The sequence below is a fragment of the Galeopterus variegatus genome, unplaced genomic scaffold, assembly GCF_000696425.1.
Source record: "Galeopterus variegatus unplaced genomic scaffold, G_variegatus-3.0.2 Scaffold391, whole genome shotgun sequence".
Lineage (NCBI taxonomy): Eukaryota > Metazoa > Chordata > Mammalia > Dermoptera > Cynocephalidae > Galeopterus > Galeopterus variegatus.
In genome coordinates, this window is record NW_007726502.1 from 416499 (window position 1) to 433304 (window position 16806).

At 40.3% G+C, this 16806-nt stretch overlaps 1 protein-coding gene across 3 annotated transcripts in view; it reads right to left on the bottom strand.

Annotated features, from left to right (window-relative positions):
- Positions 1-10983: 10983 nt before the first annotated feature.
- Positions 10984-16806, bottom strand: part of GGA2 (golgi-associated, gamma adaptin ear containing, ARF binding protein 2) — a 33625-nt gene continuing 27802 nt past the window's right edge. For all 3 annotated transcript variants that reach the window (XM_008568263.1, XM_008568262.1, XM_008568261.1), the window contains 4 exons: positions 16209-16366; positions 13656-13825; positions 12632-12742; positions 10984-12094 (listed from right to left, as the gene is read on the bottom strand). In XM_008568263.1, coding sequence (XP_008566485.1) covers positions 11984-12094; positions 12632-12742; positions 13656-13825; positions 16209-16366 — 550 coding nt within the window. In that variant the 3' untranslated portion in view covers positions 10984-11983. The remainder of the gene's footprint in view (positions 12095-12631; positions 12743-13655; positions 13826-16208; positions 16367-16806) is intronic.

Consider the following 16806-nt stretch of genomic DNA (forward strand, 5'->3'; position numbering starts at 1 on the left):
CCCCCGCCGCTCCCCGCCACCCCCCGCCACCCCGAAGAGCTGACACTTTTCAAAAACAGCTCTATTGATGAATGACTTACAGGACATAAAATTCACCCATTGTACATATGCAATTCAATGATCTTTAGTAAATTTAGAAAGTTGTGCTATCTCCACATTTCCATCGGCTAAAAATATTCCTTTTTGCCCATTTGCACTTAATCTCTGCTCCCACCCCCAGCCCTAGGAAACTATTAATCTGCTTCTGTCTGTATATATTTACCCTTTCTGGACATTTTAGATGCATGGAATTATACAATATCTAGTGTTTTGCATCTGGCTTCTTTCACCTAGCAAGTTTTTGTCCATCCATGTACCACATACCAGTAATTTGTTACCTTCTGTTGCTGAATATTATTCCATTGTAAGGAAATAACATTAACATATGTTACTATATATGTTAACATATTTTGATAACATATTTTGCTCATCCATTCACCAATTGATGGACATTTGTATTGTTTCCAGTTTAGAGCTGTTATGAATAATGCTGTCATGAACGTTTACATATATGTATTTTTATAGACATGTTTTCATTTCTTTTGGATAGATTCCTGGAAGTAAAATTGCTGTGTTGTAAGGTAAATTTATGTTTTTTGTTTTTGTTTTTTTTCTTAGCAGCTGGCTGGTACGGGGATTCCAACCCTTGACCTTAGTGTTAAAGTACTGCACTTTAACCAACTGAGCTAACTGGCCAGCTTATTTGTGTTTAACTTTTTAGGAAAAAGCCAAACTTTTCCAGAGTGCCTGTACCATTTTACATTACAGTCAACATTACATGAGGGTTCCAGTGCCTCTACAGTCTCACTAATATTTGTTATGTAGTGGCAAGTCATTGTTGCTTTAATTTGTATTTCCCTAATGACCAATGATGTTGAACATCTTTTCATGTCATCTTTGGTGAAATGTCTTCAAATTTTTTTGCCCATTTTCAAATGAGATTTTTCTTTTTTTTTTTTAAAGATGACTGGTAAGGGGATCTTAACCCTTGACTTGGTGTTGTCAGCACCACGCTCACCCAGTGAGCTAACCGGCCATCCCTATATGGGACCCGAACCCGTGGCCTTGGTGTTATCAGCACTGCACTCTCCCAAGTGAGCCACGGGCCGGCCCTCAAATGAGATTTTTGTCTTCATATTATTGAGTTGTCAAAGTTCCTTACATATTCTGGATATAATTCCCTTATTAGAGATATGGTTGGCAAATATTTTCTCCCAGACTATAGCTTGTCTTTTCATTTTCTTCATGGTGTATTTTGAGGTGTAAAAGTTTTTAATTTTGATAAAGTCTTTTATTACTGTTTATCTTTTATGAATCATGCTGTTGGTGTGGAATCTAAGAAATCTTTGCCTAACCCCAAATCGTGAAGATTTTCTCCTAAGTTTTCCTCTAGAAATTTTGAAGTTTTAGCTCTCACATTTAGGTTTGTGACCTATTTTGAGTTCATTTTTTGTGTATAGTGTGAGATAAAGGTCTGAGGTTTGTTTTGGTGTTTTTTTGTTTTTGCATTGCAGATATACAGTTACTCCAGGATCATTTGTTGAAAATATCCTTTCTCTACTGAATTGCTTAATGTGTTTGTCAAAAATCAACTGACATAAATGTAAGAATTTCTAGACTCTTATTATCTATATGGCTATTCTTGTACCAGTATCAAACTTTCTTTGCTGTTATAACACTGTGCTCTGCACTCTAACCGAGCTAACTAGCCAGCCCATTGACTTTTGGTTTTGGCTGCTGGCTGGTATGGGGACCTAAACCTTTGACCTTGGTGTTATTAGCACCACACTCTCCAGAGTAAGCTAACCAGCCAGCCCCAACTGCCTTGATAACTGTAGTTTATAGTAAGTTTTGAAATCTGACAGTGTAAGTCCTCCTACTTTGTTCTTTTTAAAAATTCTTTTGCTACTCCAGACCCTTCGCATTTCAGCTCATCAATTTCTACAAAAAATCCTGCTAGAATTTTAACAGGGATTATGTTAAATTTATAGATCAATTTGAGGATAATTGCCATCTTGACAACATTGAGTCTTCCAATCTGTAACATGAAATGCCTCTCCATTTATTTAGACTGGGATTTTCTAACTTTGGCAGTATTGACATTTGGGGGCAGATAATCTTTTTGTTGTGGGGCTGTCCTACACACTGTAAGATGTTTAGCAGAATCCTTAGACTCTACCCACTAGGTGCCAGTAGCATTCCCTCCAAGTTGCGACAACCAAAAATATCTCCACACATTGCATGTGTCTCCTGGTGGAAACAATCACCCCTGGTTGAGAACCTCTGATCTGGATCTTCCTTAACTTCTCTCAGCAAAATTTTGTAGTTTTTATTGTACGAGTCCTGCACTTCTTTTGTTAAATTAATTCCTAAGCATTGCATTCCTTTTAACACTACTGTAAACGGAGTTTTCTTAATTTTCAGTTTCTTGTTAAAGAAATACAATTGTTTTTGCATATTTATGTTCGTACCCTTTGACCATGTTACTTTTGTTTGTTATAGTATTGGTGTGTGTGTGTTCCTCGGGATTTTACATACAGGATCATATCATCTGCAAATATACTTTTCCTTTTTCCTTTCCAATTTGGATGCCTTTCTTCCCCTAACTGCATTGGTTAGAAACTTCAGAAAAATGCTGAATATAAGTGGCAAAAGCAGACATCCTTGCTTTGCTTTGTTCCAGAACTTGCGGATCTGTCTTTAACAATTATGCTAGCTGTAGATTTTTTGTTTTTTTTTTTTGTCTTTTTCATGACCGGTAAGGGGATCGCAACCCCTGGCTTGGTGTCACCCGCACCACGCTCAGCCAGTGAGCGCACCAGCCACTCCCATATAGGATCCGAACCCGCGGTGAACCCGCGGTGAGAGCACCACTGCGCTCCCAGCGCAGCACTCTCCCGAATGCGCCACCGGGTCAGCCCCTAGCTGTAGATTTTCACAGATGCCCTTTTTCAAGTTGGTGAAGTCCCCTTCTATTCCTAGTTTGTTAAGAGTTTAAGATGTTGGATTTTGTAACTTTTATTCCATATCTATTGAGATAATCATGTGGTTTTTGTCCTTTATTCTATTTATATATTTTAGTAATTGATTCTAAGATGGTAAACAAATCTTGCATTCCTGGGATAAATTCTTCCTGGTCATGGTGTATGATTTTTACATGTTCCTGGACTTCCTTTCCTAATATTTTGTTGAAGATTTTTGTGTCTATGTTCATGGGGTTATTGGTCTGCAGTTTTCTGTTTTTGTGATGTCTTTGTCTGATTTTGGTATAAGATGAATACTGGCCTCACAGAAAGAGTTGGGAAGTGATCCTTCTGTTTTCTGAGTTTGTGACAGAGTAATATTACTTCTTTAAATATTTGACAAAATTAAAAGTGAAGTTATCTGGGCCTGGAAATTTCTTTGTAGGAAAATTTTAAATTACCAATTCAACTTCTTTGTTATAGGCCTATTCAGATTTTCTATTTCTTTAATCAGTTGGTAATTTTGCCTTTCTAAAAATTTGTCCATTTCAGTGCCGGCCCGTGGCTCACTTGGTAGAGTGTGGTGCTGATAACACCCTGGCCACGGGTTCGGATCCCTATATAGGGATGGCCGGTTAGCTCACTTGGGAGAGCATGTTGCTGACAACACCACTGCCGGCCCGTGGCTCACTTGGTAGAGTGTGGTGCTGATAACACCCTGGCCACGGGTTTGGATCCCTATATAGGGATGGCCGGTTAGCTCACTTGGGAGAGCATGTTGCTGACAACACCACATCAAGGGTTAAGATCCCCTTACCAGTCATCTTTATTTTATTTTATTTATTTATTTATTTTTGTCTTTTTTTTACTGACCGGTAACGGGATCACAACCCTCGGTGTCGCGCCCGCACTGCGCTCAACCAGTGAGCGGGAACCAGTCTCCACATGGGATCTGAACCCTCGGCGGGAGCGCTGCCGTGCTCCCAGGCGGCGCACTCTCCAGTGCGCCACCAGGCCAGCCCTACCGGTCATCTTTAAAAAAAAAAAAAAAAAAAAATTTTTGTCCATTTCATCTGTTATATAATTTGTTGGCATAAAATTGTTCGTTGGGCTGGCTGGGTAGCTTGGTTGGTTTGAATATAGCCTTGTAACACCGGGGTCAAGGGTTCAGATCCTGTACCAGCTAGCCGCCAAAAAAAGAGAAAAATTTGTTCATAATATTCTTATAATCCTTTTTAATTTCTGTAAAATTGGTAGTGATGTCCTCTCTTTCTTTCTTGACTTTGATAATTTTTTTTTCTTGGTCAGTCTAGCTTAAGTTTGTTAATTTCATTGATCTCTTCAAAGAACCAACTTTGGCTTGTTAATTTTTTTCTATTTTTAATTTTCTATCATTGATTTATGCACTAATCAGCCCTTTCTTCTGCATTCTTTGAATTTAGTTTGCTCTTGTCTCGTATATTAAAATGGAATCTTAGGTTACTGATTTGAAATCCTTTTTTAATAAAATAACATTTTTTCCAACTGTATTATAATTCGTCAAAGACTCAAATTAGTTTATTGGATGAGAACACCTTCTAATGGATTGGAAGACAGCTATCATATTAATAACTTTTTGTTAATTTTCTCAGTAACCTCTTTATTAAACCTCCCCTTCCCCCTCCTGCACCCCATCCCGCAACCCTAGGTATGCACTCTCCCTATGCAAGTTCAACACACCACTGTGGTCTTTCCCTTCCTCCTTTCTCTCTTAACTCCCACCTGAAATCTTTATTAAAAGGCATTTTAAATTATAAATTCCTTCCTAAGAACTGCTTTAGCTGCATTCCCTAAATTCTGATATGTTTTCATTTTGATTTAAAATATTTTCTAATTTCACTTGTGACTTCTTTAAGGCTGTAAACCAACGAATGCCAAAGACTCATAGTCAACAAACAGGATTCTCCTCCAGCTTTCAGAGGGAGCACGATTATGGCCCCAATTCCAGACTTCCAGCCTCAAGAACTACAATAAACTCCTGTCGTTTTAAGCTACCCAGTTGGTGGTAACATTATTATGGCAGCTCTAGGAAACTATGGCAAAGGAGAGAAGTGTCTTTCGCTTAAGCCACTGTTACTTCAGATTTCTTTTTTTTTTTTAGTGGCTGGCCAGTTTGGGAATCCGAATCCTTGACCTTGGTGTTATCAGCACCACACACTAACCAAGTGAGATAAGCAGCCAGCCACTAGATTTTTCCTTTAGTGCAACCAAGCCCAATCCTAACAAATACAGAGGGAACGGTTAAATATTTGTCAAAAGCATCAAGCTTTTATGCTGCTTCTGGAAATACTGGCAGGTTATTGGTATTGTTAGTACAGTATCACTGGTTCCATGAGAAGAGATTGTGAAATTAACAAAATGATGAAATGGAAGTCACCACTACTAGGGTTGTTAAACAGAAATCTCAGAGGTGATTTGAGAATCAGAGCACCTATTGTATCTGATACTTTGCTGACCTCCTTAAATCCTCACTAAAACTAATGAAGTATATTTTTAACATTTTTAACATTTAAGAATATAAAAACTGGCCAGCCAGTTAGTTCAGTTGGTTAGAGTGTGGTGCTGATAACACCAAGGCCCAGGGTTCAATAAATCCCTGTACTGGCCAGCCACCCTGCACCCTCCATCCTCAAATAAAAACTAAAAACTAAGACCCAGAAATGTTAAGTGACTTGCCCAAGATGCTCTAGGTGGCAAAAAACTAGAAATGGAATCTGACTGCCAAGCCCATACCTGTCCCGCTCTACCCGAAGGGCTGCCAGAAATAAGGCAGGAAGAAGCGAGGACAGCTGGGGAAGCACGCTCACTGAGCGGCTGGAGATACAAGGAAGCCATCATGAAACCGCTGCGCTCGAGTTTTAATAGGCAGCACTTTCAACACATAAATGCTTGATTTACACCATACGAGGTCAGGGGCTATTCTTTCCTATTAATTCATACTGGTAATTGCATTATCTCCAAGCCATAAACAGTTTTACATGAAAAAAGCTAAATAGAACAATAAATCTGCTTGAACATAGCACCGACCCTCTCTGAAGACAGACCAGGAAGGTAAATGGGGTGGGTGGGAAGAATTTTCATCTTTTGTATTTTAACTTTGAATCACGTGAACATCTTATCCGTTAAAAAAAATTAACATTGAGCATAAATACTTTCAACTTAGAAGTTTTCTTTAATCTGTATTTTCTAAAACTCATTTGTAATTCTATGACCTGAAAATTACCAGTTATATGTGTACACAGATATCTAGGTGGGTTGTTTGGTTTTAAAACTTGGGTTATATGATAAATACAAAAGCATAATGTTTTTGTTTAGCAATAGTTCAAGGGCAGCTTTCTTCCCCTGTATATTGCCATAATATAATGTTACGGTAGACTTCTAATTTACCCCTATATCTAATTTACTCTCCTTCCTTAGTAACCAAATCCCAATGCCACTGTGTGCAAATATGACTTTCTTGGCCTTCACAGGCCAAGATTTGAATGGAAATGTGAAACTTTCAGGAAACCTGAAAAAGAATATTTTTCCTTTATTCCTTCCTTCTTTCCTGTGACTTACAATAGGAATATCATGTCTAAAGTTATTATCTTTTAACAGGATGTTGAACAGCATGTCCTTGGATGGTGACTTAAGGGCTGGGCCCCTAATGACTTTGCGATGCTTATATAGGAAATATTTCTGAGGCCAGCCCGTGGCTCACTCGGTGGAGTGCGGTGCTGATAACACCAAGGCCACGGGTTCGGATCCTATATAGGGATGGCCGGTTTGCTCACTAGCTGAGCGTGGTGCTGACAACACCAAGCCAAGGGTTGAGATCCCCTTACCAGTCATCTTTTTTAAAAAAAAAAAAAGAAAGAAAATATTTCTGAATTATTTCCGGCCTTCTTTCACACAGGAAAATAAACCTTTTTGTCTAGACCACTGTAGTAGTTCCTTATTAAACATTTGCTGGTGTTTGATTTTATTACAAAAGATGCAATGAAACAGTTTTTTCTTTTTTTCAGAAGATGACCGATAAGGAGATCTTAACCCCTGAGTTGGTGTTGTCAGCACCACGCTCATCCAATGAGCTAACCGGCCAATCCCTATATAGGGATCCGAACCCGTGGCCTTGATGTTATCAGAACCACTCTCCCCCAAATGAGCCATGGCCAGCCCTTGAAACACTTTTTCTACATCTGTTGAGATGACCAAATAATTTTGAGCTATTAATGTGGTTAACTGCATTCCCAGCAAATGCTTTCTGCAGTGTATTCTTCCAATACGTCACTAGCTTTAAAGCCAGTATTTCAGCTAAAAATTTTTGCTATTTTGCCTATATATTCAAAAGCAATAATAAAAAATGCAAAATACTTTTTGTATTATCTGTTTCAGATTCTGGTGTAAGTTATGAATTTTAGAATGCATACCTCTGTTTACACAATTGCTAGCTTAATGTTTTATACAAAGAATATTCATTCTTAGTTTCTAAGTGTTCTATTATGGATGTGTTTTTTTGACTAGATTTAGGAGTAGAACTTCAAAATGGCTAAAACTTTATTAGATTTAGGAATGTAGCTTCCAATTACTGTAATTTTTTATATTTCTATCCTTGATATTTACTGTGTCTCAGGATTAACCCTTAAATAGTACGGGCAAGTCTGTTCTGTTCATGTACTGTAAGCTAGATGAACAAACAGAAAACAGCTAACAACTCATTACCAAGTGTGATAGTTTTTCCTTTTTTTTTTTTTTTTGGCAACTGGCCAATACAAGGACCAAACCCTAGACCTGGGTGTTGTCAGTACCACGCTCTAAACAAGTGAACAAACTGGCCAGCCCAATGCAGTTTAGTTCTCAAAACAATTCTATAGGGTAGGTTCTTTTACTATCATTTTACAGTGGAAAAATCTGAAGAGGAAAAATTTCTTGTCCTAGGTCACATGGCTAGTCAGAGGCAATAGTGAATGAAGAATAATGAATAGAACTGCAACAAAGGGTCGACTTTATTTCAAACTGTTGGGACTTCGGACCTCGAAATTCAAGTCTATGTATCTGAGGCCTGTATCTCTGTGGTGGTATTTCAATTTTCAATATTAGACTACTTCTAAAAGTGAAATGAAGTATGTATTCTTCCCAAGAATAAAAGTCAAAGGAGCAAAATATTTACGCTTTTTAAACCACAGGCTTTCTCAGAATGAATATGGTATAACTGACAATGCACTGGACAAAGAATAGAGGCCTAAATTTTCTCTTTCCAGTGTGACAGGTGATGAAGGCTCTGGACCTCAAGTACCTCAACTAATTAGGGAAAGGCCTGGCTCATCTTATCTGAGCACACTTCCTGCTTTGTCTTACTTGGCTTCACCTCTTTCCAGTGAAGAACATCAGGCTGTACTTTAAAAGAAATAAACCAGAGCAAGCATTCTAGGACTCTATCCTACTGTTTTCTTAGTTAAAAGAAAAAACAAAAACAAAACCCTGCACCTAGTTGAATTTTATACTCTTTGGGCTGGGTAAATATCTTCTATACTCAACATATTTAAAGGAATTTGGAACACTGTAGTAGCCAAGCACTACTTGTATTCTAGAATATCGCCTTTGCTTTCTACCTTTATTGTTTGCTATCTCATTTATACTACTTCATTCTTAATGGGTAACATTCACTTTATTTTGGTTGTCATTTATTCTATTTATCTCCATTGCCCATTTATGTTCAAATAGTGGCTCACAGACAAAGTAGCATTTTAGCCCAGTCTTAAGTTCACTGAAAAGTTAAAAGAGGAATTACCTGCATATACAGTCAAAAGGATATGAAAAAACATGGCATTATCAAAGCTTGAAAGGAACTTATTCTGGCTGTGGCAAATTATGCTCTATTCTTGGCAGATGATACCACAAGTATAGGGAGCAAAGTAATAGAAGTAGACTGAATGCCACAGTAAGCTATTGGAATTTGATCCCACAGGCATCTAGGCATTAGGAAGCCATTCAGGATTTTTCAGCAGGAGAACAAGCACTCAGTTTGTTGTTGTTGTTGTTGTTGTTTTTAAAGATGACCAGTAAGGGGATCTTAACCCTTGACTTGGTGTTGCCAGCACCACGCTCAGCCAGTGAGCGAACCGGCCATCCCTATATGGGATCCGAACCCGGGGCCTTGGTGTTATCAGCACCGCACTCTCCCGAGTGAGCCACGGGCTGGCCCCAAGCACTCAGTTTTGATACAGAATTCTGGTGGTGGCAAGGAGAATGACTCAGAATTGTCAGGCAGGCTACTGAACCATGAAAAAAATAAAATAAAAAGGCCCAAACCAGGGCAGTGGCAATGTGAGAGCAGGTAGTATTCAGAAAATTGACTACATGAGACACAACTGAGTGGACATAGATTAAGGAGGACTCAAGAATCCACTAAATCTCAGACAGGTACTTTCAAGTACGAGAGAATATAGGGGGAAAGAGGTAGGAGGATGGGCTCTACTCTGAGCACAGAGAGTTGAAAGCAACAGTGGAACCTCCAGATACAGATGTCCACTGACAGTTTGAAACATGAGGGTAGAGGGCTTGAGATCGACTCAGGTCTAGGATCCATCTAGCAGTTTAAAAAGGCTTGATTGCCAGGCCTCAGTGAAATGACTTGGAAAAGTCCTAAGGACTACATCCAGGGGAACCACATTTAAGGGACAGAGGAAGAGGAGGAGTCACAGAGGTAGGTGAAGAAATGGGGATGAACAGGAGCCCAGAAGTGTTCAGCATGACGTAATACATTGGCCATCAGTGCCAAATCTCCAGCAGGTACATTATGAACATGTCTCTCACCAGAGAAGACCCAAAAGAGCAGGGACTTTTATCACTGCTGTACCTGTGCCTACACCAGTACCTGGCTCAGGGTAGCTGGTCAATAACTATTTGTTGAGTCAGTGAAAAGGTAAGGACTGGGCTCTAACTGGTCACTGAATTTGGCAATTAGAACGCACCAATGACATAAACCAGGGCTACTTTCAGGATACCTGCCTTCCTGCTCCCCTCCCACCCATATCCTGTCCAGCTCCACCTAGGCATAGTACCATCGGGGGTCTGTCTCCTGGAAAACAGAAGAATATTCAGATACACACACATCAGTTCACCTTTGAACTATAGGATAAAAAGCCTGTCCTTTCCTTGTGTAAGTCTCATTCACCATTTTGATGGAAGTTCTTCATAAATAGGCATTATCACTACAATGGTTACCTCTTAAAAATTTTGTGTAATAGGTACAGGACCTAAAAATTTTGTGTAATAGGTAGAGAACCTATAAAAGCTACATAGAACACTTGAGCATGAAAGTAATCTTAGATTAAAATTAGTCTTATGTGAATTATGCCAGATGAAGAAATCACCCCATCATTTATGTATTATGAGTTTTCATATTTGCTTAAGAATTAGCATACCTTGACAAATGACCTTTTATAGCTTCCACCCTCACCAATTAGGGTTGGCAGATTTTCAACTATATGAAGTCAAAAGATCAGACTGTGAAAATACCAGGTCTTGTGATTAAGAGCTCCAAACAGAGCCATGCAGTTTGAGGTAGAATCCTACCCAGACAGGTCAGCCACTCCAATCTCAAAGCCTTCATCAGCCAGGCCACCTCAGCCAGGCTCAGGCTCCTCCTGCCACTGATCGGGCTGAGCAGGACTTGTTAAACACATACATCAAAGCTCCCAGCAACACCGTAGGTGTTCATTAAGTATTAACTGATTATAAATCTTAATTTTTCCTTCAGATTATAGATGTGACACATCCACCTCTCCTCTCCAGCTTTCCTCGGATTGTCAAAGCTTCCCTCTTCACTAAGGCAGTTAAGGTTTTACATCCTTCATGAAGTTTTCCTTACTTCCCAACAGAAGAAAGTTAGTTCCCTTCAGGTCTATCATCTTCAAATGCAATTAACTTTGCATCTCCCATTACTCAACACTCCACAACGTGTATTTGCTACATGGCATTTATTCAACAACTTTCTATACTTAGTCACCACTTAAATCATTGCTAAGCTCTTTTCACATCTATCTGTATCACAGATTCCCCATCTTGGATTGTGAAGTCAACAGCCACGGGCTGGCCTGCTAGCTGTGATTTATAATTACTTACATGGTGTCACAATCAAAGAGCTCTGAGCAAATGCTTATGGAGAAAGAGGATGAGGATGGAGTTGAGGGTCCTGAGTAAGGGCCCAGATGGCTGCCGCCCACCCCACAGAACCTGAGGTTTGAATAAGGCCCAGGATCTGCTTTCCCCTCTTCCCTAGAGGGTCCATCTAAGGGCAATTCTAAGGCACAGTGGTGAAGGACATGAGTGGCCCACCAAGTGTGGTCCTCTAGTCTCACAGCAGCCCCTCGCCTGGAAACAGTGCAAAAAGCATTCCATTTAGAAGATCTTCCTGAACACACGCAAGCAGCATTCTCGGATGAAGACGGAGACGAGGTCTTTCCTGGAAGAGAGTGCCCCAGAAAATACTCTCTGCCCCAAGACCAACCAGGTCCCTTTTAAGGTCCCTGAGAACAGCAGCCTGGGAGAAACCAAGACTTTCAAAGGCTGACAAGGCACAGAGTGGATGAATGAAAAGATAAAAATACATGGAAAAAACACTTTGGCTTATAAAACCTCTAACGTGAGGTAGGGACATCGGTGTCCACCAACATGCAGAAACAGATATGACTTTAGCAGAGATGATTATCAGAAATGCTTCAGCATTTCCTACACTGCCCACATCTAAGCCCTGCTCTATCCACTCCCTACCCCCCGACAACACACACGCAGACCCACTCACACACAAAGTATCTGCAGAATAAGACAGAGGTGGCATCCAGAGCCTGATGCCATGCCAGAATTCTTGGCGCTCTGCACTAAATCACCGTGAATTATCCTGGCTAGACAGCAAAAGTAACATTAGCCTAAGTTTGAATTGAAGGATCCCTCTTGTGAAGTTAGGCCGCACCCAAGACAGCCAGGTCTGGAAAGTCTTTCACTTCTCCTACTTCGCTGAATGGCTGTCCACCCTGGTTGAATGTCAGCTTATACCGTAACCGGATAGGTTCCTGGGATATGAGAGACATAAGATGTTAAATTAGTGGGGAGCAACACAACGGCCAGCCCAAAGTAAAAGCCTTCGCCCACCCAGTAGTGACCAAGGAACAGTAGGTATATGTTAATTCCACCCAAGTGATGACACAAAAGAAACACCCTGGCCTAGCCTCCTTGGGACTACAAACACAAGGGACACTAGCATACATCCTGGGAGCCCATCCACACTTCTGCAGTCCTGAGATGGACTATAATTCAGAAAGATCAGCTTCTGAAGACAGGCCTCACCCTTTCATGACTCTATGGTATTAGGGAGAGTTCATATGTCCCTTCCTTGGTTCCCAACTATGACAATCCATCACAGATCTTCTTTCAATTAAGCCTCAAAGGCAATCAGACTCTAGCAAGGGACGTTCCCCTCCATCCCCGCCCCCCACCAAACCACATACTTTCTAGAGCAAAGTTTCTATATGCCTCTCTCTACCCACAAAGTTACCTCCCTGCAGTTCAGGGGCCCCCATTTCCCTGCTACAAAAGATGCCAGAACATACTTTGTGTGGATTGTCAAGCAGCAGCATCTGAGATATCACAGCTGGAGGCACCAAAGGACTGAATGCAGGAAGCCTGGAGCTGGATGCCGGCTGCAGCTTCACTCTCATTGACTATGAGGGGGGGAAAAGCCCAACATGTAACTCACTCCTCAAAAGCTACAGCTCCAGTGAGGGAGAGCAGGTGAACAGGAACCTGACATGCACACCACTGCTCTAAGAGGAAATGGGCTTCTCAGGAGACATGGGCTCCCACAGGTGCCTTGGGAGCCCAAAGAGATGGCTCCCACTAATTGATGAAAAGATCCATAAGGCCTTTCCTTCCACACACATACAACATATGTGAAGTTGTATGGTCAATGGCTGGCATCTGAGAGGCAGCATAAAGAGCTAGGGCATATCTTGGGTTGAATTCTAACTCTGCCCCTTACTAGCTTTGTGACCTTGAGCAAAATATTTAACTCTGGGCCTTGGGTTGAGAATTTAGAAAACGGAGGTAATAGGGTACATATCCCACAAGACTACCATGAGGATTAGGGAATGCATGTATTTATTTTTGTCTGCCTTCAATCTTTTCCTTTAAGGACATGCCCCTTCCTCTGTGATTGTTGTATGACTATTATCCAGAGGGGCCCTACTTCCCTTGAAAAGGGAACATATTATCCCAAATTGGCTAAGTACCTCATATCCCTGGACACAAGCTACTGGGCCAAGGTATGTAATTCACACCAACAAGGCAAATTAGAGCCCTTTCTTGGATATATCAACATGCATGCCTCCTGCCGGGTGAGAGTTTCCTTCTGAGATAAGAAGGGTTAATAATCATATAACCCTGGAGCTGCTGGTAGCCATTTTCCTGCTTTGTAGAGAGGATATCAAGTAAGCCAATAAAATTCCCATTTCATCTTAAACTAGTCTGAGTGAAGATTCTGTCTTCCATCTTATAAGGTCCCAGCAAAAGACCTAGTGCTCAAAAATGATGATAGTTACTGAGAAATTCAAAGGAGGCAGCCAGCATATGACTCACTTTTGGCACAGCCACTTGAAACATGATGTCCCAGACAGGCTGGGTAGCGGTGCTCATCATGGTCAACAGTAACACCTGCACCTCTGGGTGGCCAGGGGCCCCAGCCTGGGAGAAGTGGAGCAGAATTCTGAATCCATTCCGGTCATATACGATAACGGGAGGCAGGCTGCCTGGTAGAGGGAGACACAACCAGAAGGGTTAGTACTACTGCAAACTCCCCTGACAGCCTGGCTTGGGACAGATGTGCACATTCTCTCCAATGCTGATGCTTCTCTCAAAACATCTCTTGGACTTAACCCTTCTGCACCACCATAATCCAAGTTCTCGTACTAGTAGGAATCCTGTAACCCTCCAAACTGACTTCTCCCAACCATCCAACCATCCTAAGCACATTACCAACTTAAAAACAACATTTTTTTGAGGGAGATATAATTATGATTAAAATAATGTGCAAACACTATAGAAAATAAAGACTATTATAAAGAATGAAAAATTTCTTAAAAAATCATTGTTAATCCTATCCAGAATTAAGCAATGCTAACACTTAGGATTATTTCCTTCTGGTCCCTTTCATATAACTACACATGCACACCATACACACCCCTTACATTTAATTCTGTAAAACTGGAAAGATAGTAAATCTCCTCAAGGTAATAGGTTTAATGAAATTCCAATGGAAACCCTAAAGAGATTGTTTTAATTTAGCTAAGAGGTGATTCCAATGTTAATTGGGGGAAAAACAAGACTGACCAAGAAATAAAAAAAGAGGGGCAGGGCTATTTGTATCAGCAAATACTCAAGAGATAAAACTGCAATTCAAGTAAACTGGTGTAAAACAGCATGGAGAACAGACCCAAATACGAGAATTTAACATAAGGATACATATTTTAAAATTAGTGGTTGATAAATGGCCTTCAGATGAGTTAACCATCTGGAAAAACATTTTAAGGAAGATCTTTATCTCATGCCAAACATCACTTATCAAAATGTACATTATAAAAATAAAGCTGTCACAGTAAGACTGTCAAAATTTACAAGACTGAAAATACCAGTGAGAGGGCCGGCCCATGGCTCACTCAGAAGAGTGCGGTGCTGATAACACCAAGGCCATGGGTTCGGATCCCATATAGGGATGGCCAGTTACTCACTGGGTGAGCGTGGTGCTAACACCACCAAGTCAAGGGTTAAGATCCCCTTACCGGTCATTTTAAAAAAAAAAAAAAAAAAAAGGAAAAGAAAATACCAGTGAGAGGGGGGCTGTCTGGTTAGCTCAGTTAGTCAGAGCATGGTGTGATAACACCAAGGTCCAGGGTTCAGATCTCCATTACTGGCGAGTCACACACACAAAAAATCAAAAACAAACAAAAAAAAGAAACAAAATACCAGTGAGGTATGGCAGTAAGAGTATGGGGGAAAGGGCAAAATTTTTGGAAGGGAAATTGGTAATGCAGACCAAAATTTTAAATGTCTACATCCAGCATTACTTTTAAAACAGATAATAAGATAGTCTATACATACTGTGGTGTCAATTTATTAAGAATTATATATATATGGGTAAGACAACAAGATAAGACATTAACAGAATATCCATCTCTGGCTAGTAATGGTATAGATTAACTTTACTTTTCTGCTCTATCTTCTCTAAATCTCTACCTTAACATGTATTTTTGCTTTTAACTATTTTTTTCACTTTGTTTTGTAATAATTTCAGACTTATAAAAAGCTACAAAACCAACACAAAGAATTCCCATATACCCAGGTTTCCTAAATGTTATCATCATACATAACCATAGTACAAGTATCAAAATCAGGAAATTAACAATGAGCACGTATTATTTTTTAAATCAAAAATTAATAATGTGAATGTGTAAAGAGCTCTCACTGCTTACCAACTATGTTTACCTTCATCTGCCTGGCTTCCAGGGCCCTCTGCAATCTGACCTCACCACACCGAGCCACAGGAGGACTCTGCTCTAGAGAAAAGTGCCCAGGCCTTGGAGCTGTTTCCTGCCTCACATACTAGTGTACTGACCATGGGCCTTCAGTCTCGTTCCCTTTGCGACCACTTAGAAAGGTACTTTAATGAGGATCCCTAGAGAAGGAGGATACCTAGCCAAATTCTTCCTTTCCTTCAAATCCCACGTCCTTTATGGGCCATAATAATCAACCACATTGTATATTGACAAAATAAAAATTTAAAGGAAAAAAAAATAAACAAAAAACAAATCCCACGTCCTTTTAGTCACTTCGGACCACATGAAACATTCCCTTCTTGAATTCCAAATGAACAAACAACATGTCCCTAAGTAGACTTAAGCCCCTTCAATTAAATTCTGCCTGCCAATATCCTTGACAATGTCAATCCCAAAACAAAGAAGACTTTGAAGAAAAATATTAGTTAAAAGACCAAGCTGCCACCTCTTACCCTCTGCCCCCAGGCAAAATCTCCACCACACATCTTCCCTAAATTAAGGGCCACCCCTACTAATCTGGAGTGAAAAAAGCTGGGATTGTAACAGAGAAAGAAAAAATAAGGCATGAAACTGCACTTACTGGGCTTAACAGACTCCAAAGGGACAAACACTTGGGCCAGAGGGGTATTCTGTGGAGACGGGGAAGAAGCCAATGGGCCAGCCTCCCAGGACCAACCTGGAGAAGACTTAGTACCTGGTGGCACTTCCTTGGGGATACTTTTCTGTGGAATATAATTCCTGCAAAGAAGTAAAAAAAAAAAAAAAAAAGATTACCAAAAATTGTAGAGAATTCCAGAAAATTGTGATTAAACTTTCTAAAGAACAAGGTGAGGAGGAGGAAGGAAAAAATACATAAATATAGTCATGTGACGGGGATACATTTTGAGGAATGTGTCATTAGGTGACTCCATTATGCAAACATCATACAGTGTACTTACACAAACCTGGACAGTCTACTACACACCTATGCTATATGGTACAGCCTATTATTCCTAGACTACAAATCTGTACAGCATGTTACTATACTGAAAACTGTGGCAATTATAACTATGATATTTGTGTATCTAAATACAGAAAAGGTACAGTAGAAATATGATGATGTCGGGCCGGCCCAGCAGCTCACTCGGGAGAGTGTGGTGCTGATAACACCAAGGCCCTGGGTTCGGATCCCATATAGG